At 47.6% G+C, this 22,205-nt stretch overlaps 1 protein-coding gene and 2 long non-coding RNA genes across 28 annotated transcripts; 1 reads left to right on the top strand and 2 right to left on the bottom strand.

Moving 5' to 3' along the window:
* Positions 1–3,313: 3,313 nt before the first annotated feature.
* Positions 3,314–16,914, top strand: wu:fk65c09 (keratin, type I cytoskeletal 13). Its single transcript, XM_052528528.1, has 7 exons — positions 3,314–4,021; positions 6,889–6,971; positions 9,256–9,412; positions 9,875–10,036; positions 10,451–10,576; positions 11,052–11,200; positions 16,740–16,914. The coding sequence occupies exons 1-7, from the start codon at positions 3,500–3,502 to the stop codon at positions 16,897–16,899; spliced, it is 1,359 nt and encodes a 452-aa protein (XP_052384488.1). The 5' UTR covers positions 3,314–3,499; the 3' UTR covers positions 16,900–16,914.
* Positions 16,915–16,982: 68 nt separating this feature from the next.
* On the bottom strand, positions 16,983–18,630 carry LOC127932565 (uncharacterized). Of its 19 annotated transcripts, none has more exons than XR_008145971.1 (5): positions 18,166–18,630; positions 18,053–18,122; positions 17,909–17,956; positions 17,645–17,810; positions 16,983–17,339 (listed from the first exon to the last, which is right to left on the bottom strand). It is a non-coding gene; the product is annotated as an uncharacterized LOC127932565 (long non-coding RNA). The 19 variants fall into 19 exon arrangements; XR_008145977.1 differs by having other exon boundaries at positions 17,645–17,762; XR_008145973.1 differs by having other exon boundaries at positions 16,983–17,465; positions 17,667–17,762.
* Positions 18,631–20,173: 1,543 nt separating this feature from the next.
* On the bottom strand, positions 20,174–22,199 carry LOC127932564 (uncharacterized). Of its 8 annotated transcripts, XR_008145963.1 has the most exons (5): positions 21,986–22,199; positions 21,302–21,643; positions 20,778–20,957; positions 20,328–20,687; positions 20,174–20,255 (listed from the first exon to the last, which is right to left on the bottom strand). It is a non-coding gene; the product is annotated as an uncharacterized LOC127932564 (long non-coding RNA). The 8 variants fall into 8 exon arrangements; XR_008145960.1 differs by having other exon boundaries at positions 20,328–20,957; positions 21,302–21,499; positions 21,680–22,199; XR_008145962.1 differs by having other exon boundaries at positions 20,328–20,957; positions 21,302–21,481; positions 21,680–22,199.
* Positions 22,200–22,205: the final 6 nt, after the last annotated feature.

Here is a 22,205-nt window from a genome sequence, read left to right as displayed (position 1 = left end):
GAGCTAGGGGATATAGAAGGCTAGGAGCTAGGGTAAGGAGGCACAGGTTAGGAGCTAGGGGATATAGAAGGTTAGGAGCTAGGATAAGGAGACACAGGCTAGGAGCTAGGGGATATAGAAGGCTAGGAGCTAGGGTAAGGAGGCACAGGTTAGGAGCTAGGGGATATAGAAGGTTAGGAGCTAGGATAAGGAGACACAGGCTAGGAGCTAGGGGATATAGAAGGCTAGGAGCTAGGGTAAGGAGGCACAGGTTAGGAGCTAGGGGATATAGAAGGTTAGGAGCTAGGATAAGGAGACACAGGCTAGGCAGAAAGATTGTACACTGTGTTCTAGTACTACTCCTCCAACAGTCCTCCCATCACAGGGCTGGGCTGGGGAAAACCACACAGCATGAACATAAACATTAGATTAACCATTAGACACCACACAACGTGGGCCGCTGCCAGCCATTGTCTCAGAGGTGAGAAGAGGAACGTCAGACAGGCATTTTTCAACTGAAGTAATTATGAAACTGCATTGCTTGTTGTTATCAAAATGATTCTACGGTTGTAGGCCCTGTGTGTATAACCTTTGGTGTACACAAACATTTAATATCTCCATAGTTACATAAGATTTATATCTCCATAGTTACATACGCTGTAAATGCGTTTTATATCTCCATAGTTACATAAGCTTTAAATATGTTTTATATCTCCATAGTTACATACGCTGTAAATGCGTTTTATATCTCCATAGTTACATACGCTTTATATCTCCATAGTTACATAAGCTTTAAATATGTTTTATATCTCCATAGTTACATAAGCTTTAAATACGTTTTATATCTCCATAGTTACATACGCTTTATATCTCCATAGTTACATACGCTTTAAATACGTTTTATATCTCCATAGTTACATAAGCTTTAAATACGTTTTATATCTCCATAGTTACATAAGCTTTAAATACGTTTTATATCTCCATAGTTACATACGCTTTAAATACGTTTTATATCTCCATAGTTACATAAGCTTGATATACATTTTTATTCTCCAAATTATTACACACTTTCCCACTCAAGGTGTTGTGTCCCCCTCCCCCTTCTTAATCTCCCCCACCACCTCCCCCTCTCCCCCTCCTTAACAATAAGGCCTATAATTGTACCCAGAACTCCCGGGGCGACAGATGAGCAGAATTTGAGCATCCCATAACAGGTTCAATCATGACACCCTGACTGTTGTGCCAAGAGTCAATCGTTTTTATATCTCCATTCTCCCACTATTTCTCTCTTTAAATCCTCATATCTATTCTTACATAAGCTTCCTGATTCTCCCACTATCATTCTCTCTTTATCTCCTCAAATCTCTTCTCTCACACACTCTTCCCACTCTCCATTCTCCCACTGTCATTCCCCCTATCTCCTCTCTCCCCACCACCTCCCCCTCCCTCCATTCTCAATATCATTCTCTCTTTATCTCTACCTCCTCCTGTTCTCTCAGATTCTCAGAATACCTGAGCATCCTCTCTCTTCTCCATGACACCCTCCTGTTCTCTCCAGAGTCAATCTCATTCTTTATCTCGCTGTTCTCTCTCCATTCTCCCACTATCATTCTCTCTTTATCTCCTCACTCTCTTCTCTCACACTCTCTCTCTCCTGTTCTCTCTCCATTCTCCCACTATCATTCTCTCTTTATCTCCTCATCTCTTCTCTCACAATCTGTATCACTAATTCTCTTTATCTCACACACACTCTCTCTCCTTTCTCTCTCCTCCAGTTGTCTCCCTCACCACTCTTCCTCTCTCATTCAATCCGTAAATCAATCTTAAATGTATCAAACGTTTAGGCACAGGGCTCACGGTTGGGAGACCTGGAGCTGTGCAGTGCGCACACAGACATCACTTCAAATAAACCTATCTTTGATATCTACATTTAAACGAGTCCTTCCCTTCGAAAGCTTCATGCAAATGTCGTTATGCTTCATTTGATTACTTTACGCTGTGATGAACAACAACAACAACACCCAGCCCCTTTGGTCTTGGAGAAGAAATGCAACCGGGCCACTTTGTTTTGCCCACAGCTGCAGGCAGAGTGAATGCGCTGCGCTGGCTGCCAACCGTGGGATCGGGAAAGGAGAGATCTTTCCCCACTGTGGGTGGAATCGGAGAAGGGATTTGTCCCGAAGGGTGTCTCCTCTATTCTGTTTATTTATTATTATTATTATTAATTTGGAATCCGTCAAACAGTCTAAAAGAGAAGCCATAATCTGGGGGGGTTTGATTGGGTTACATAAATTCAAGTGTGGCTTGCATTGAATCACTTTCTGTGCCATGTAGACCTGTCTCAGCCAGGCATCTGTCATTATGTTGGTGTTAAATCAACAATCAATCATGAACTGTCACGATCATCACCTACACAAACTGGCACACCCAATGGTACACACAAACTGACACACACACACACACACACACACGCACGCACGCACGCACGCACGCACGCCACAAATTCCGAATTTTCGCTTAATGAGAACTGCACTAATGGACCGTTATGTAAAAGTAATAGAAAAACACTTGTGATTATTTCCCGAATGGCACCCTATTCCCTACGTAGTGCACTACTTTACCCTAATGTACATCCCTAATGGCACCATATTCCCTACGTAGTGCACTACTTTACCCTAATGTACATCCCTAATGGCACCCTATTCCCTACGTAGTGCACTACTTTACCCTAATGGCACCATATATGGCACCCTATTCCCTACATAGTGCACTACTTTACCCTAATGTACATCCCTAATGGCACCCTATTCCCTACGTAGTGCACTACTTTACCCTAATGGCACCATATATGGCACCCTATTCCCTACATAGTGCACTACTTTACCCTAATGTACATCCCTAATGGCACCCTATTCCCTACGTAGTGCACTACTTTACCCTAATGGCACCATATATGGCACCCTATTCCCTACATAGTGCACTACTTTACCCTAATGTACATCCCTAATGGCACCCTATTCCCTGCACTACTTTCCAGTGGTGGTTAAAGTACCCAATTGTAAGTAGTGATTTAAAGTATTTTTACTTAATGAAGTACTTTACATCACTGCATAGTGCACTACTTTTACACAGAGTCCTGTGTGCAGTACCACGCCCTTAGCCACGTGACAGTCACATTAATACACAGTTCACCTCCCTGTACCTTCAGCTCCACCCAAAAGATCAAGGAACATTGGCCTGGGGCTGGGGGGTTCGGCTACCAGTGGCCAATTGCGCTTTACCGGGGCGTGGAGAGCGAGCCAGTGCCGCTCTATATATATATCCATCACTTAATACTCAGGATATTAACACTTGACGCTCGGGGACAGTAGCCGCGGTCACAGGCTCTCTCAGCCGCTTCAGACCCTCGCCACCTCAGCAGCAGCAGCACAAGCAGCAGTAGCGGTAGAGGACAGAAGACTGAAAGATAGGCAGTCTCTTTCTCTCAGCTAGGCCATAGTCATTGTTGTAGTCTTGATCGATGAGTCTGTCCGGGAAACAGCGGTTCTCCGCCAACTCTTTCTCAGGGTTCGGGAGCCGGAAGATGGCATTGTCCTCCGCCGGAGGGTCGTCAATGCGCTCCAGCTTCGGGAGCAGAATGGGCATTGGGGTCGGAGGAGGAGGCGCTAGTCTCGGATTCGGGAAGGGCTTTGGAGACGGTGGAGGAGGAGTGTTCAGGATGTCATCCTCCAGCCACATGGCAGGTCTGGGGAGTGGGATGAGCACCGGCGGCAGTGGGATGTCCGGTGGCGGTGGAGGTGGTGGAGGAGGAGGTTTCGGGTACGGTGGAGGTGTTGAGGACACGTCCCTCGGGTTCGCCAGTAACGAGAAGCAGCACATGCACAACCTGAACGACCGCCTGGCAACCTACATGGAGAAGGTTCGCCAGCTGGAGGCCACCAACCACCAGCTGGAGGAGAAGCTGAAGACCTTCACCTTCAACAAGGTGGAGGCGCACGACCTGACCATCTACGACGCAACACTCAAACCACTCATGGAGCAGGTAGGCGTTAAAACTCTCTCTCAGTCTCTCTCCCTGAGCGAGCTTGCCAATTAAACAACTAAAAACGTCTTTGGAAATTATTTCTCAAAAAATGATATATTTTTGAAAAGCATCATCATTTGTGAAATGGCTTGTGACACACACACACACACACACACACACACACACACACACACACACACACACACACACACACACACACACACACACACACACACACACACACACACACAATTGTAAAAGTTGTGCGTAAAAGCGCACAAGAACTATCCCACGGGAGACACACTGGTTCAATCAACTTTGTTCCCACATCATTTAAATTAAATTACGTTGAACCAATGTGGGACAGACATTGAATTGACATACAGTACGTGCCCAGTGGGAGCCTACTGCTAAATGTCTTGGGATGTTTTTGCTAAAATAATATCCAGTATTGTAGATGACCTTATCTATATTTGCTATAGTCATATATGTCGTTGAGTGCATTATGGGGTATGTTGTTGAGTGCATTATGGTTATTGGGTATATTATGGGGTATGTTGTTGAGTACATTATGGTTATTGGGTATATTATGGGGTATGTTATTGAGTGCATTATGGTCGTGGAGTGCATTATGGGGTATGTTATTGAGTGCATTATGGTCGTTGAGTGCATTATGGGGTATGTTATTGAGTGCATTATGGTCGTTGAGTGCATTATGGGGTATGTTATTGAGTGCATTATGGTTATTGAGTGCATTATGGGGTATGTTGTTGAGTACATTATGGTTATTGGGTATATTATGGGGTATGTTGTTGAGTACATTATGGTTATTGGGTATATTATGGGGTATGTTATTGAGTGCATTATGGTTATTGAGTGCATTATGGGGTACGTCGTTGAGTGCATTATGGGGTACGTCGTTGAGTGCATTATGGGCTACGTCGTTGAGTGCATTATGGGCTACGTCGTTGAGTGCATTATGGGCTACGTCGTTGAGTGCATTATGGGCTACGTCGTTGAGTGCATTATGGGCTACGTCGTTGAGTGCATTATGGGCTACGTCGTTGAGTGCATTATGGGCTACGTCGTTGAGTGCATTATGGGCTACGTCGTTGAGTGCATTATGGGCTACGTCGTTGAGTGCATTATGGGCATTTGAGTGCATTATGGGCTACGTCGTTGAGTGCATTATGGGCTACGTCGTTGAGTGCATTATGGGCTACGTCGTTGAGTGCATTATGGGCTACGTCGTTGAGTGCATTATGGGCTACGTCGTTGAGTGCATTATGGGCTACGTCGTTGAGTGCATTATGGGCTACGTCGTTGAGTGCATTATGGGCTACGTCGTTGAGTGCATTATGGGCTACGTCGTTGAGTGCATTATGGGCTACGTCGTTGAGTGCATTATGGGCTACGTCGTTGAGTGCATTATGGGCTGCGTCGTCGTTGAGTGCATTATGGGCTACGTCGTTGAGTGCATTATGGGCTACGTCGTTGAGTGCATTATGGGCTACGTCGTTGAGTGCATTATGGGCTACGTCGTTGAGTGCATTATGGGCTACGTCGTTGAGTGCATTATGGGCTACGTCGTTGAGTGCATTATGGGCTACGTCGTTGAGTGCATTATGGGCTACGTCGTTGAGTGCATTATGGGCTACGTCGTTGAGTGCATTATGGGCTACGTCGTTGAGTGCATTATGGGCTACGTCGTTGAGTGCATTATGGGCTATGTCGTTGAGTGCATTATGGGGTACGTCGTTGAGTGCATTATGGTTATTGAGAACATTATGGTTATTGAGTGCATTACGGGGTACGTTGTTGAGCTCATTACGGGGTACGTTGTTGAGTGCATTACGGGGTACGTTGTTGAGCGCATTATGGGGTACGTCGTTGAGTGCATTATGGTTATTGAGAACATTATGGTTATTGAGTGCATTACGGGGTACGTTGTTGAGCTCATTACGGGGTACGTTGTTGAGTGCATTACGGGGTACGTTGTTGAGCGCATTATGGGGTACGTTGTTGAGTGCATTATGGGGTACGTTGTTGAGTGCATTATGGGGTACGTTGTTGAGTGCATTATGGGGTACGTTGTTGAGTGCATGATGGGGTACGTTGTTGAGTGCATTATGGGGTACGTTGTTGAGTGCATGATGGGGTACGTTGTTGAGTGCATGATGGGGTACGTTGTTGAGTGCATGATGGGGTATGTTGTTGAGTGCATTATGGTTATTGAGAACATTATGGTTATTGAGTGCATCATGGGGTACGTTGTTGAGCGCATTATGGGGTACGTTGTTGAGCTCATTATGGGGTACGTTGTTGAGCGCATAATGGGGTATGTTGTTGAGCTCATTATGGGGTACGTTGTTGAGCTCATTATGGGGTACGTTGTTGAGCTCATTATGGGGTACGTTGTTGAGCTCATTATGGGTTACGTTGTTGAGTGCATGATGGGGTACGTTGTTGAGTGCATTATGGGGTATGTTGTTGAGTGCATTATGGTTATTGAGAACATTATGGTTATTGAGTGCATCATGGGGTACGTTGTTGAGCTCATTATGGGGTACGTTGTTGAGTGCATTATGGGGTATGTTGTTGAGTGCATTATGGGTATGTTATTGAGTAGATCATTTGAATATCTTACTACATGCCCTAAAAAACGTCTTTGGAAATTATTTCTAAAAAAAATATGATATTTTTGGAAAGCATCATCATTTGTGAAATGGCTTGTGGGACTGGAACACACACACACACACACACACACACACACACACACACACACACACACACACACACACACACACACACACACACACACACACACACACACACACACACACACACACACACACACAGTGTCTGACTCCTTTCTCTGTCTGCAGCTCATGGGTTTCCTGATACAGAACAATCAGATCGCTGTGGAGATCGACAACGCCAAGCTGACTGCTGACGACTTCAGAGTCAAGTAGGATGGATGGATGATTGGATGGATGGATGAATAGTTTATTGTCCTTGGCAACATTTTGAGTAGATTGTCATGCAAACTTGATTGAATTATTTTCTTCATTAAGGTGTCTCAGTGATACATAGTGGACATATCCTGAACAGTGAAACAGGCTTTATGTCCTGGAGGAGAATGGTTCTTTATGCACCACTCTCAAGTTATTACCAGTATAAGAAAATAATAAATCAGTTATATACCTATAGAAGTCAATACAACACTATATACTTAATCATCTTCTATACAGACCAAGTCTATACAATGTCTCAATGAAAGTAGATACCAGTTGTTACCTATATAATCAATCAACAATATCCACACAGTCAATAAGTGTACACATCCTCAATAAATGGAAGGACGTATAGTAAAGAAACGGCTGTATATTGGTAAGAGTCTGTTTATTAGCTAATAATTCCATACACTGCTCATGTCACATCCCAATCAGGGATATACACAGACAAAATGTCTCAATGAAGTAGATACCAGTTGTTACTGTATAATTTCAACAATATATACACAATGTCTCAATAAAGTAGATAAGACCAATGAAGTAGTCTATTGTGCTACAATTATGTGTCACATCCCAAACAGGGAGTGGCAAGGACGTGAGTTAGAAGACACGGCTGTTAGCTTGGTACCAGAGTATACACAGTCTCAATGAAGTAGATACCAGTTTGTGCTAACATTCCACTCACGCCATGTCACATCCCAAACAGGGAAAATAATGGACGTGAGTTAGAAGACACAGCTGTTAGCACAAACAGACTATTCATGACTTAATCCTATCTTCTCCTAGTCTGTTTTGGACAATTAGTTGTCAGGAACATTCCACTCCTTTTACGTGGGTTAGAAGACACGGCTGTCACAAACAGACTGTTTGTGCTAACATTCCACTCCTTTTACGCCGTGTCACATCCCAAACAGGAAGTGGCAAGGACGTGAGTTAGAAGACACGGCTGTTAGCTTGGTACCAGAGTCTGTTTGTGCTAACATTCCACTCCTTTTACGCCGTGTCACATCCCAAACAGGGAGTGGCAAGGAGTGGAACGACAGCACTGACAGACAGGTGCCCAGGCTAACAGCTTTGGTTCGGGAGATGAAATGCTCACCGTTATCAGAGGCTACTTCTACAGGGTCTTTGCTTGTAGTTGTAACCCCACTGATTTTCTTAATTATCTATCACTCTCAGACAAAACATACATTTCTTACAACAAAACCATGGCAGTTATCGAGTTCACCTGACCCGGTGTTGAAATAATAAACTACAATGATTCTGTTTCTATGGTTGAAATGCTCACTGTGTGTAGCGTGTAGGCTATGCACTAGTAGTATTGGGCCTTATCTTGCAGTTATCAATCAATCACAGTCCTTTCTTAAACAACCTCCTAAGGATCCGCCCCTTTTTTCAATTTTCGCCTAAAATACCCAAATCTAACTGCCTGTAACTCAGGCCCTGAAGCAAGGATATGCATATTCTTGATAACATTTGAAAGGAAACACTTTGAAGTTTGTGGAAATGTTAAATTAATGTAGTAGAATAAAACACGTTAGATCTGGTATAAGATAATACAAAGAAAAAAACATGTGTTTTTTGTATTTTTTTTGTAGCATCATCTTTTAAATGCAAGAGAAAGGCCATAATGTATTATTCCAGCCCAGGCGCAATTTAGATTTTGGCCAGTAGATGGCAGTAGTGTATGCACAATGTTTTAGACTGATCAAATGAACCATTGCATATCTGTTCAAAATGTTGTATCAAGCCTGCCCAAATGTGCCTAATTGGTTTATTAATACATTTTCAAGTTCATAACTGTGCACTCTCCTCAAACAATAGCAATGTATTATTTCACTGCAATAGCTACTGTAAATTGGACAGTGCAGTTAGATTAACAAGAATTTAAGCTTTCTGCCCATATCAGATACAGTGGGGCAAAAAAGTATTTAGTCAGCCACCAATTGTGCAAGTTCTCCCACTTAAAAAGATGAGAAAGGCCTGTAATTTTCATCATAGGTACACTTCAACTATGACAGACAAAATTAGGGAAAAAAATCCAGAAAATCACATTGTAGGATTTTGAATGTATCGATCCTGTAGAGTTAAAGTTAAAGCCCTTTTTTTTACATCAGCAGGTGTCACTAAAGGGCTTTACAGATACCCAGCCTAAACCCCAAAGAGCGAACGGATCTGTCACTCATCTCTCTGGGCCTGTTAATATGGTGTCATCTCTATTCATTGTATTTCTGCCAGGTGGGAGAATGAGCTGTCTTTGCGCCAGTGTGTGGAGGGGGACATCGGGGGTCTGAGGAACCTGCAGCGGGAGTTTGAGATGAACATCACAGCCATGATGCAGGACCTGCAGGGGTACGAGAACGAACGGGTCTCCATGGCGAAGAGCCATGAAGAGGTGAGGGCCCACCTGTCTCTCGCTCTCTCTTTCTCTGTTTCTCTCTCTGTCCATCTCTCTCTCCCTCTCTGTTCATCTCTCTCTCCCTCTCTGTTTCTCTCTCTGTCCATCTCTCTCTCCCTCTCTGTTTCTCTCTGTCTATCTCTCTCCCTCTCTGTTTCTCTCTCTGTCCATCTCTCTCTCCCTCTGTTTCTCTCTGTCTATCTCTCTCTCCTCTCTGTTTCTCTCTCTCTCTGTTTCTCTCTGTCTATCTCTCTCTCCCTCTCTGTTTCTCTCTGTCTATCTCTCTCTCCCTCTGTTTCTCTCTATGTCTATCTCTTTGCCTCTCTGTTTCTCTCTATGTCTATCTCTCTCTCCCTCTCTGTCCATCTCTCTCTCCCTCTCTGTTTCTCTCTCTGTCTATCTCTCTCTTCCTCGGTGTTTCTCTCTCACCCTCTGACCCCTAACCTGTGACCTCTCTAGGAGCTGTTGTCCATGCGTGGGGGGATGACGGGCCAGGTGAACGTGGATGTCCAGGCTACTAAGAGCCAGGACCTGTCTCTGATGCTGGCTGAAGTCAGGTCGGAGTACGAGGCGGCCGTGGAGAAAAACCGCAGACAGGCCGAGGCCTGGTACATGAAACAGGTCTGTTACCACGCCAACGCAGGCACTACCACAGGCCAACATTAAAACATGTATCAGAGGTGCTGAGTGTGTGTGTGTGACGTGTGTCTCTGTGTGTGTGTGTGACGTGTGTCTCTGTGTGTGTGTGTGTGACGTGTGTGTGTGTGACGTGTGTCTCTGTGTGTGTGTGTGTGTGTGTGTGTGTGTGTGTGTGTGTGTGTGTGTGTGTGTGTGTGTGTGTGTGTGTGACGTGTGTCTCTGTGTGTGTGTGTGTGACGTGTGTCTCTGTGTGTGTGTGTGTGTGACGTGTCTCTCTCTGTGTGTGTGTGTGTGTGACGTGTGTCTCTCTCTGTGTGTGTGTGTGTGTGTGTGTGTGTGTGTGTGTGTGTGTGTGTGTGTGTGTGTGTGACGTGTGTCTCTCTCTGTGTGTGTCAGGTGGAGATGAAGCAGGCAGAGTCGGCGGTGGTGATGGAGACGACAACGACGACCACGTCGGAGATGACAGAGTTACGGAACCGCTACCAGACCCTACAGATGGAATACCAGGGACTACGTATGGGGGTGGGCCACACACACACACCCACACACCCTACAGATGGAATACCAGGGATGGGGGTGGGCCACACACACTATAGAAACCCTACAGATGGAATACCAGGGACTACGTATGGGGGTGGGCCACACACACACACACACACACTATAGAAACCCTACAGATGGAATACCAGGGACTACGTATGGGGGTGGGTCACACACACACACACACACACACACACACACACACACACACACACACACACACACACACACACACACACACACACACACACACACACACACACACACACACACACACACACACACACTGTACAAACCCTACCATGCCCGCTCACTCACTATACTCCCCAAATGTCCCCAGTTCCAATCCCTATCATCCTAAATGTGTGTGTGTCTTCCGTGTGTGTGTGTGCACCTGTGTGTGTGTTCCCTTTGTGTCTCTCTCTCTGTGTTTGTCCCCCACCCGGCCCTCCTCCAGATGGCGAACCTAGAGGCCAGGCTGTTGGAGGTTCAGTCCCAGTTCCAGCAACGTCTGTCTGGGTATAGTGGCAAGGTGATGGGCCTGGAGGGAGAACTGACCTCCATAAGGGCCAGCACCACTGAGCAGAGCCAGGACTACCAGGTACAGTCACCATACCTCCATACTGAATCACTCACAAACACTGATTAGGGATTCAATCCAAGGTGCGTTACGGAGCAGCGGCACAAAGGAGTGTTACAGAGGAGTGTTACAGAGGAGCGTTACAGAGGAGTGTTACAGAGCAGCGTTACAGAGCAGCGTTACAGAGGAGCGTTACAGAGCAGCGTTACAGAGCAGCGTTACAGAGCAGCGTTACAGAGCAGCGTTACAGAGGAGCGTTACAGAGCAGCGTTACAGAGCAGCGTTACAGAGCAGCGTTACAGAGCAGCGTTACAGAGCAGCGTTACAGAGGAGCGTTACAGAGGAGCGTTACAGAGCAGCGTTACAGAGGAGCGTTACAGAGGAGCGTTACAGAGCAGCGTTACAGAGCAGCGTTACAGAGCAGCGTTACAGAGCAGCGTTACAGAGGAGCGTTACAGAGCAGCGTTACAGAGGAGCGTTACAGAGCAGCGTTACAGAGGAGCGTTACAGAGGAGCGTTACAGAGGAGCGTTACAGAGCAGCGTTACAGAGCAGCGTTACAGAGCAGCGTTACAGAGCAGCGTTACAGAGGAGCGTTACAGAGGAGCGTTACAGAGCAGCGTTACAGAGGAGCGTTACAGAGGAGCAGCGTTACAGAGCAGCGTTACAGAGCAGCGTTACAGAGGAGCATTACAGAGGAGCGTTACAGAGGAGTGTTACAGAGCAGCGTTACAGAGGAGCGTTACAGAGGAGCGTTACAGCGTTACAGAGCAGCGTTACAGAGGAGCGTTACAGAGGAGCGTTACAGAGCAGCGTTACAGAGGAGCGTTACAGAGGAGCGTTACAGAGCAGCGTTACAGAGGAGCGTTACAGAGGAGCGTTACAGAGCAGCGTTACAGAGCAGCGTTACAGAGGAGCGTTACAGAGGAGCGTTACAGAGCAGCGTTACAGAGGAGCGTTACAGAGGAGCGTTACAGAGCAGCGTTACAGAGGAGCATTACAGTTACAGAGCAGTGTTACAGAGGAGTGTTACAGAGCAGCGTTACAGAGGAGCGTTACAGAGCAGCGTTACAGAGGAGCGTTACAGAGCAGTGTTACAGAGGAGCGTTACAGAGCAGCGTTACAGAGGAGCGTTACAGAGCAGCGTTACAGAGGAGCGTTACAGAGCAGTGTTACAGAGGGGCGGTACAGAGCAGCGTTACAGAGCAGCGTTACAGAGCAGCGTTACAGAGGAGCGTTACAGAGCAGCGTTACAGAGGAGCGTTACAGAGCAGCGTTACAGAGGAGCGTTACAGAGGAGCGTTACAGAGGAGCGTTACAGAGGAGCGTTACAGAGCAGCGTTACAGAGCAGCGTTACAGAGGAGTGTTACAGCGTTACAGAGGAGCGTTACAGAGCAGCGTTACAGAGGAGCGTTACAGAGCAGCGTTACAGAGCAGCGTTACAGAGGAGCGTTACAGAGGAGCGTTACAGAGGAGCGTTACAGAGCAGCGTTACAGAGGAGCGTTACAGAGCAGTGTTACAGAGCAGTGTTACAGAGCAGCGTTACAGAGGAGCGGTACAGAGCAGTGTTACAGAGGAGTGTTACAGAGGAGTGTTACAGAGGAGTGTTACAGCGTTACAGAGCAGCGTTACAGAGCAGCGTTACAGAGCAGCGTTACAGGAGGAGCGTCACAGAGCAGCGTTACAGAGGAGCGTTACAGAGCAGCGTTACAGAGGAGCGTTACAGAGGAGCATTACAGCGTTACAGAGCAGCGTTACAGAGCAGCGTTACAGAGGAGCATTACAGAGGAGCGTTACAGAGGAGTGTTACAGAGCAGCGTTACAGAGGAGCGTTACAGAGGAGCGTTACAGCGTTACAGAGCAGCGTTACAGAGGAGCGTTACAGAGGAGCGTTACAGAGCAGCGTACAGAGGAGTGTTACAGAGGAGCGTTACAGAGCAGCGTTACAGAGGAGCGTTACAGAGGAGCGTTACAGAGCAGCGTTACAGAGGAGCGTTACAGAGGAGCGTTACAGAGGAGCGTTACAGAGCAGCATTACAGAGGAGCGTTACAGAGGAGCGTTACAGAGCAGCGTTACAGAGGAGCGTTACAGAGCAGCGTTACAGAGCAGCGTTACAGAGGAGCGTTACAGAGGAGCGTTACAGAGGAGCGTTACAGAGCAGCGTTACAGAGGAGCGTTACAGAGCAGCGTTACAGAGGAGCGTTACAGAGCAGCGTTACAGAGGAGCGTTACAGAGCAGCGTTACAGAGGAGCGTTACAGAGCAGCGTTACAGAGGAGCGTTACAGAGGAGCGTTACAGAGCAGCGTTACAGAGGAGCGTTACAGAGCAGCGGTACAGAGCAGCGTTACAGAGGAGTGTTACAGCGTTACAGAGGAGCGGTACAGAGGAGCGTTACAGAGCAGCGTTACAGAGGAGCGTTACAGAGGAGCGTTACAGAGCAGCGTTACAGAGCGTTACAGAGGAGCGTTACAGAGGAGCGTTACAGAGGAGCGTTACAGAGGAGCGTTACAGAGCAGCGTTACAGAGGAGCATTACAGCGTTACAGAGCAGTGTTACAGAGGAGTGTTACAGAGGAGCGTTACAGAGGAGCGTTACAGAGCAGCGTTACAGAGGAGCGTTACAGAGGCGTTACAGAGGAGCGTTACAGAGGAGCGTTACAGAGCAGCGTTACAGAGGAGCGTCACAGAGCAGCGTTACAGAGGAGCGTCACAGAGCAGCGTTACAGAGCAGCGTTACAGAGCAGCGTTACAGAGCAGCGTTACAGAGCAGCGTTACAGAGCGTTACAGAGGAGCGTTACAGAGCAGCGTTACAGAGCAGCGTTACAGAGCAGCGTTACAGAGGAGCGTTACAGAGGAGCGTTACAGAGCAGCGTTACAGAGCAGCGTTACAGAGCAGCGTTACAGCGTTACAGAGGAGCGTTACAGAGGAGCGTTACAGAGCAGCGTTACAGAGGAGCGTACAGAGGAGTGTTACAGAGGAGCGTTACAGAGGAGCGTTACAGAGGAGCGTTACAGCGTTACAGAGGAGCGTTACAGAGGAGCGTTACAGAGCAGCGTTACAGCGTTACAGAGAGCGTTACAGAGGAGCGTTACAGCGTTACAGAGGAGCGTTACAGAGGAGCGTTACAGAGGAGTGTTACAGAGCAGCGTTACAGAGGAGTGTTACAGAGGAGCGTTACAGAGGAGCGTTACAGAGGAGCGTTACAGAGGAGCGTTACAGAGGAGCGTTACAGAGGAGCGTTACAGAGCAGCGTTACAGAGGAGCGTTACAGAGGAGCGTTACAGAGGAGCGTTACAGAGCAGCGTTACAGAGGAGCGTTACAGAGGAGCGTTACAGAGGAGCGTTACAGTTACAGAGGAGCGTTACAGAGGAGCGTTACAGAGGAGCGTTACAGAGGAGCGTTACAGCGTTACAGAGGAGCGTTACAGAGGAGTGTTACAGAGCAGCGTTACAGCGTTACAGAGGAGCGTTACAGAGGAGCGTTACAGAGGAGCGTTACAGAGGAGCGTTACAGAGGAGCGTTACAGAGGAGCGTTACAGAGGAGCGTTACAGAGGAGCGTTACAGAGCAGCGTTACAGAGGAGCGTTACAGAGGAGCGTTACAGAGGAGCGTTACAGAGGAGCGTTACAGAGCAGCGTTACAGAGGAGCGTTACAGAGGAGCGTTACAGAGCAGCGTTACAGAGGAGCGTTACAGAGCAGCGTTACAGAGGAGCGTTACAGAGGAGCGTTACAGCGTTACAGAGGAGCGTTACAGAGCAGCGTTACAGAGGAGCGTTACAGAGGAGCGTTACAGAGCAGCGTTACAGAGCAGCGTTACAGAGCAGCGTTACAGAGCAGCGTTACAGAGGAGCGTTACAGAGGAGCGTTACAGAGGAGCGTTACAGAGGAGCGTTACAGAGGAGCGTTACAGAGCAGCGTTACAGAGCAGCGTTACAGAGCAGCGTTACAGAGGAGCGTTACAGAGCAGCGTTACAGAGGAGTGTTACAGAGCAGCGTTACAGAGCAGCGTTACAGAGGAGCGTTACAGAGCAGCGTTACAGAGCAGCGTTACAGAGGAGCGTTACAGAGCAGCGTTACAGAGCAGCGTTACAGCGTTACAGAGGAGCGTTACAGAGCAGCGTTACAGAGGAGTGTTACAGAGGAGCGGTACAGAGGAGCGGTACAGAGCAGCGTTACAGAGGAGCGTTACAGAGGAGCGTTACAGAGGAGCGTTACAGAGCAGCGTTACAGAGGAGCGTTACAGAGGAGCGTTACAGAGCAGCGTTACAGAGGAGCGTTACAGAGGAGCGTTACAGAGCAGCGTTACAGAGCAGCGTTACAGAGCAGCGTTACAGAGGAGCGTTACAGAGGAGCGTTACAGAGGAGCGTTACAGAGGAGCGTTACAGAGCAGCGTTACAGAGGAGCGTTACAGAGGAGCGTTACAGAGGAGCGTTACAGAGGAGCGTTACAGAGGAGCGTTACAGAGGAGCGTTACAGAGGAGTGTTACAGAGGAGCGTTACAGAGGAGCGTTACAGAGGAGCGTTACAGAGCAGCGTTACAGAGGAGCGGTACAGAGGAGCGTTACAGAGGAGCGTTACAGAGGAGCGTTACAGAGGAGCGTTACAGAGCAGCGTTACAGAGGAGCGTTACAGAGGAGCGTTACAGAGGAGCGTTACAGAGCAGCGTTACAGAGGAGCGTTACAGAGGAGCGTTACAGAGCAGCGTTACAGAGGAGCGTTACAGAGCAGCGTTACAGAGGAGTGTTACAGAGGAGCGTTACAGAGGAGCGTTACAGAGGAGCGTTACAGAGGAGCGTTACAGAGGAGCGGTACAGAGGGCGTTACAGAGGAGCGTTACAGAGCAGCGTTACAGAGGAGCGTTACAGAGCAGCGTTACAGAGGAGCTTACAGAGGAGCGTTACAGAGCAGCGTTACAGAGGAGCGGTACAGAGGAGCGTTACAGAGGAGCTCACTATATGTAATTTCTCCAGCACGGATATCGCATTCATGGTAAGCGCTGCGAATGCCGGTTCAATCATAAATTACCTCTCCACTTCGCTCCCTCTCTCCCCCTCTCTTACCACCCTCTCTCCCTCCTCTCTCTCTACCACCCTCTCTCCCTCCCCTCTCTCTCTACCACCCTCTCTCCCTCCTCTCGCTCTACCCCCTCTCTCTCTACCACCCTCTCTCCCTCCTCTCGCTCTACCCCCTCTCTCTTTACCACCCTCTCTCCCCCCTCTCACTCTACCACCCTCTCTCCCTCCCCTCTCTCTCTACCACCCTCTTCCCTCCCCTCTCTCTACCACCCTCTTCACTCCCCTCTCTCTACCACCCTCTCTCCCTCCTCTCGCTCCACCCCTCTCTCTTTACAACCCTCTCTCCCCCTCTCTCTCTACCACCCTCTCTCCCTCCTCTCGCTCTACCCCCTCTCTTTTACAACCCTCTCTCCCCCTCTCTCTCTACCACCCTCTCTACCTCCTCTCCCCCTCTGTCTTTCTCTTTCTCTCTCTCCTCCCCTCTGTGTCTGCTCTCTACCTCCCCTCTCTCACTCGCTCCCCAGATCCTGTCTGGTGTACCAGTCTGAACATCAAGAGTCGTCTAGAGATGGAGATCCAGCAGTATAAGCATCTGCTGGAGGGAGCCGGCCTGGGAGGGGTCATGGTCTCTGGAGGGGCTGACCTGGGAGGGGGCATGTTGGTCTCTGGAGGGGCCGGGAGGTCGGCAGGTAAAACTTGTTAGTTAGGATCTCTCTCAGCCCATGCATGAAAGGCTGATCTTTCAAGAGTGTGTAAAATACAAAGATACACAAAGAAAACATTTGAAGCACAAAGTTATCAAGTATTGAGTACGACAGTATGAGTCATAAAACCCAGAAATGGTTCCAATTGTTTTTTTGACAATTCATTTTTCCATCTGGGATTTTGGAACTCCTTTTATTCAAGGTCTGTGTCTGGTGTAGGCTTACACTGGTGTGACTTGTTGATAACCTGGTCTGTGTCTGGTGTAGGCTTACACTGGTGTGACATGGTGATAACCTGGTCTGTGTCTGGTGTAGGCTTACACTGGTGTGACTTGTTGATAACCTGGTCTGTGTCTGGTGTAGGCTTACACTGGTGTGACATGGTGATAACCTGGTCTGTGTCTGGTGTAGGCTTACACTGGTGTGACTTGTTGATAACCTGGTCTGTGTCTGGTGACTGGTTGATAACCTGGTCTGTGTCTGGTGTAGGCTGACACTGGTGTGACTTGTTGATAACCTGGTCTGTGTCTGGTGTAGGCTTACACTGGTGTGACATGTTGATAACCTGGTCTGTGTCTGGTGATAACCTGGTCTGTGTCTGGTGATAACCTGGTCTGTGTCTGGTGATAACCTGGTCTGTGTCTGGTGAGGCTTACCTGGTCTGTGATGTGATAACCTGGTCTGTGTCTGGTGATAACCTGGTCTGTGTCTGGTTGTAACACTGGTCTGTGTCTGGTTGATAACCTGGTCTGTGTCTGGTGATAACCTGGTCTGTGTCTGGTGTAGGCTTACACTGGTGTGACTTGTTGATAACCTGGTCTGTGTCTGGTGTAGGCTTACACTGGTGTGACTTGTTGATAACCTGGTCTGTGTCTGGTGTAGGCTTACAATGGTGTGACTTGTTGATAACCTGGTCTGTGTCTGGTGATAGGCTTACACTGGTCTGTGACTTGTTGATAACCTGGTCTGTGTCTGGTTAGGCTTACACTGGTGTGACTTGTTGATAACCTGGTCTGTGTCTGGTGTAGGCTTACACTGGTGTGACTTGTTGATAACCTGGTCTGTGTCTGGTCTGTGATAGGCTTACACTGGTGTGACTTGTTGATAACCTGGTCTGTGTCTGGTGATTCAACTGGTGTGACTGTTGATAACCTGGTCTGTGTCTGGTGTAGGCTTACACTGGTGTGACTTGTTGATAACCTGGTCTGTGTCTGGTGATAACCTGGTCTGTGTCTGGTGTGACACTGGTGTGACTTGGTGATAACCTGGTCTGTGTCTGGTGTAGGCTTACACTGGTGTGACTTGTTGATAACCTGGTCTGTGTCTGGTGTAGGCTTACACTGGTGTGACTTGTTGATAACCTGGTCTGTGTCTGGTGTAGGCTTACACTGGTGTGACTTGTTGATAACCTGGTCTGTGTCTGGTGTAGGCTTACACTGGTGTGACTTGTTGATAACCTGGTCTGTGTCTGGTGTAGGCTTACACTGGTGTGACTTGTTGATAACCTGGTCTGTGTCTGGTGTAGGCTTACACTGGTGTGACTTGTTGATAACCTGGTCTGTGTCTGGTGATAACCTGGTCTGTGTCTGGTGTAGGCTTACACTGGTGTGACTTGTTGATAACCTGGTCTGTGTCTGGTGTAGGCTTACACTGGTGTGACTTGTTGATAACCTGGTCTGTGTCTGGTGTAGGCTTACACTGGTGTGACTTGTTGATAACCTGGTCTGTGTCTGGTGTAGGCTTACACTGGTCTGTGTCTGGTGTAGTGACTTGTCTGTGTCTGGTGTAGGCTTACACTGGTGTGACTTGTTGATAACCTGGTCTGTGTCTGGTGTAGGCTTACACTGGTGTGACTTGTGACTGATAACCTGGTCTGTGTCTGGTGATAGGTCTTGTCTGGTGTAGGCACACTGGTGTGACTTGTTGATAACCTGGTCTGTGTCTGGTGTGACTTGTTGATAACCTGGTCTGTGTCTGGTGTAGGGTCTTACACTGGTGTGACTTGTTGATAACCGCGCAAATCTCTCCCCGCCGGACAAGATAACGTTTGTCAACGATTAGAATGTCAATTTTATATATATATATATATTGGTAAAACTCACACTGTTCGAGAGCATTACACGGCTGTCAAAACATCACGTCAAGGTGCAGTGCATTCTGAAAGTATTCAGACCCCTTGACCTTTTCCCAGATTTTGTTACGTTACAGCCTTATTCTTAAAATGGATTAAATAGTTTTTATACATACAATACCCCATAATGACAATTATTGTAGCAAAAAAATACAAAATATAAAATGGAAACATCACATTTACGTAAGTATTCAGACCCTTTACTCAGTACTTTGTTGAAGCACCTTGGGCAGAGATTACAGCCTTGAGTCTTCTTGGGTATGACGCTACAAGCCTGGCACACCTGTATTTGGGGAGTTTCTCCCATTCTTCTCTGGAGATCCTCTCAAGCTCTGTCAGAGCTCTAGGAAGACTCTTGGTGGTTCCAAACTTCTTCCATTTCAGAATGATGGAGGCCACTGTGTTCTTGGGGACCATCAATGCTGCTGAAATGTTTTGGTACCCTTCCCCAGATCTGTGCCCTGACACAATCCTGTCTCGGAGCTCTACAGACAATTCCTTTGACCTCATGGCATGGTTTTTGCTCTGACATGCACTGTCAACTGTGGGACCTTATATAGACAGGTGTGTGCCTTTCCCAATCAGGTCCCATCAATTGAATTTACCACAGGTGGACTCTCAATCAAGTTGTAGAAAGATCTCAAGGATGATCAATGCAAACAGGATGCACCTGAACTCAATGTTGAGTCTCATCGCAAAGGGTTTGAATACTTATGTTAATAAGGTATTTCTGTTTTTTAATTTTTAATACATTTGCAAAATTTTCTAAAACCTGTTTTTGCTTTGTCATTATGGGGTATTGGGGGTAGATTGAGTTATGGGGGTATTTGGGGTAGATTGAGTTATGGGGTATTTGGGGTAGATTGAGTTATGGGGTATTGGGGGTAGATTGAGTTATGGGGTATTGGGGGTAGATTGAGTTATGGGGTATTGGGGGTAGATTGAGTTATGGGGTATTGGGGGTAGATTGAGTTATGGGGTATTGGAGGTAGATTGAGTTATGGGGTATTGGGGGTAGATTGAGTTATGGGGTATTGGGGGTAGATTGAGGACAAACATTTAATCCATTTTAGAATGAGGCTGGAACGTGACAAAAAGGAAGAGGTCTGAATACTTTCCCAATGCACAGTCAACCTACACCACACAGTCAACCTTCACCACACAGTCAACCTACACCACACAGTCAACCTACACCACACAGTCAACCTACACCACACAGTCAACCTACACCACAAAGTCAACCTACACCACACAGTCAACCTTCACCACACAGTCAACCTACACCACACAGTCAACCTTCACCACACAGTCAACCTTCACCACACAGTCAACCTTCACCACACAGTCAACCTACACCACACAGTCAACCTACACCACACAGTCAACCTACACCACACAGTCAACCTACACCACACAGTCAACCTACACCACACAGTCAACCTTCACCACACAGTCAACCTACACCACACAGTCAACCTACACCACACAGTCAACCTACACCACACAGTCAACCTACACCACACAGTCAACCTACACCACACAGTCAACCTACACCACACAGTCAACCTACACCACACAGTCAACCTACACCACACAGTCAACCTACACCACACAGTCAACCTACACCACACAGTCAACCTACACCACACAGTCAACCTTCACCACACAGTCAACCTACACCACACAGTCAACCTACACCACACAGTCAACCTTCACCACACAGTCAACCTACACCACACAGTCAACCTACACCACACAGTCAACCTTCACCACACAGTCAACCTACACCACACAGTCAACCTACACCACACAGTCAACCTACACCACACAGTCAACCTACACCACACAGTCAACCTACACCACACAGTCAACCTACACCACACAGTCAACCTACACCACACAGTCAACCTACACCACACAGTCAACCTACACCACACACCTACACCACACAGTCAACCTACACCACACAGTCAACCTTCACCACACAGTCAACCTACACCACACAGTCAACCTTCACCACACAGTCAACCTACACCACACAGTCAACCTTCACCACACAGTCAACCTTCACCACACAGTCAACCTTCACCACACAGTCAACCTACACCACACAGTCAACCTACACCACACAGTCAACCTTCACCACACAGTCAACCTTCACCACACAGTCAACCACACAGTCACCACACAGTCAACCTACACCACACAGTCAACCTACACCACACAGTCAACCTACACCACAGTCAGTCAACCTTCACCACACAGTCAACCTTCACCACACAGTCAACCTACACCACACAGTCAACCTACACCACACAGTCAACCTACACCACACAGTCAACCTACACCACACAGTCAACCTACACCACACAGTCAACCTACACCACACAGTCAACCTACACCACACAGTCAACCTACACCACACAGTCAACCTACACCACACAGTCAACCTACACCACACAGTCAACCTACACCACACAGTCAACCTTCACCACACAGTCAACCTACACCACACAGTCAACCTACACCACACAGTCAACCTACACCACACAGTCAACCTACACCACACAGTCAACCTTCACCACACAGTCAACCTACACCACACAGTCAACCTACACCATACAGTCAACCTTCACCACACAGTCAACCTTCACCACACAGTCAACCTACACCACACAGTCAACCTACACCACACAGTCAACCTACACCACACAGTCAACCTACACCACACAGTCAACCTACACCACACAGTCAACCTACACCACACAGTCAACCTACACCACACAGTCAACCTACACCACACAGTCAACCTACACCACACAGTCAACCTACACCACACAGTCAACCTACACCACACAGTCAACCTACACCACACAGTCAACCTACACCACACAGTCAACCTACACCACACAGTCAACCTACACCACACAGTCAACCTACACCACACAGTCAACCTACACCACACAGTCAACCTACACCACACAGTCAACCTACACCACACAGTCAACCTTCACCAAATACACGCTGAGTATGAAATGATTGTACAATTCACGACGTGAAATATTAAATGGCATGAAAAATCATCGGAACCATTTCTGTTGTGTTTATGGGTAATATGACTCTACTGGGGTGGATTATTGTTTTATATGTAGATGTGTTTATGGGTAATATGAC

Source organism: Oncorhynchus keta, chromosome 10 (assembly GCF_023373465.1).
Source record: "Oncorhynchus keta strain PuntledgeMale-10-30-2019 chromosome 10, Oket_V2, whole genome shotgun sequence".
NCBI classification, from domain to species: Eukaryota; Metazoa; Chordata; class Actinopteri; order Salmoniformes; family Salmonidae; genus Oncorhynchus; species Oncorhynchus keta.
This window is presented reverse-complemented; position numbering and strand designations above follow the sequence as displayed.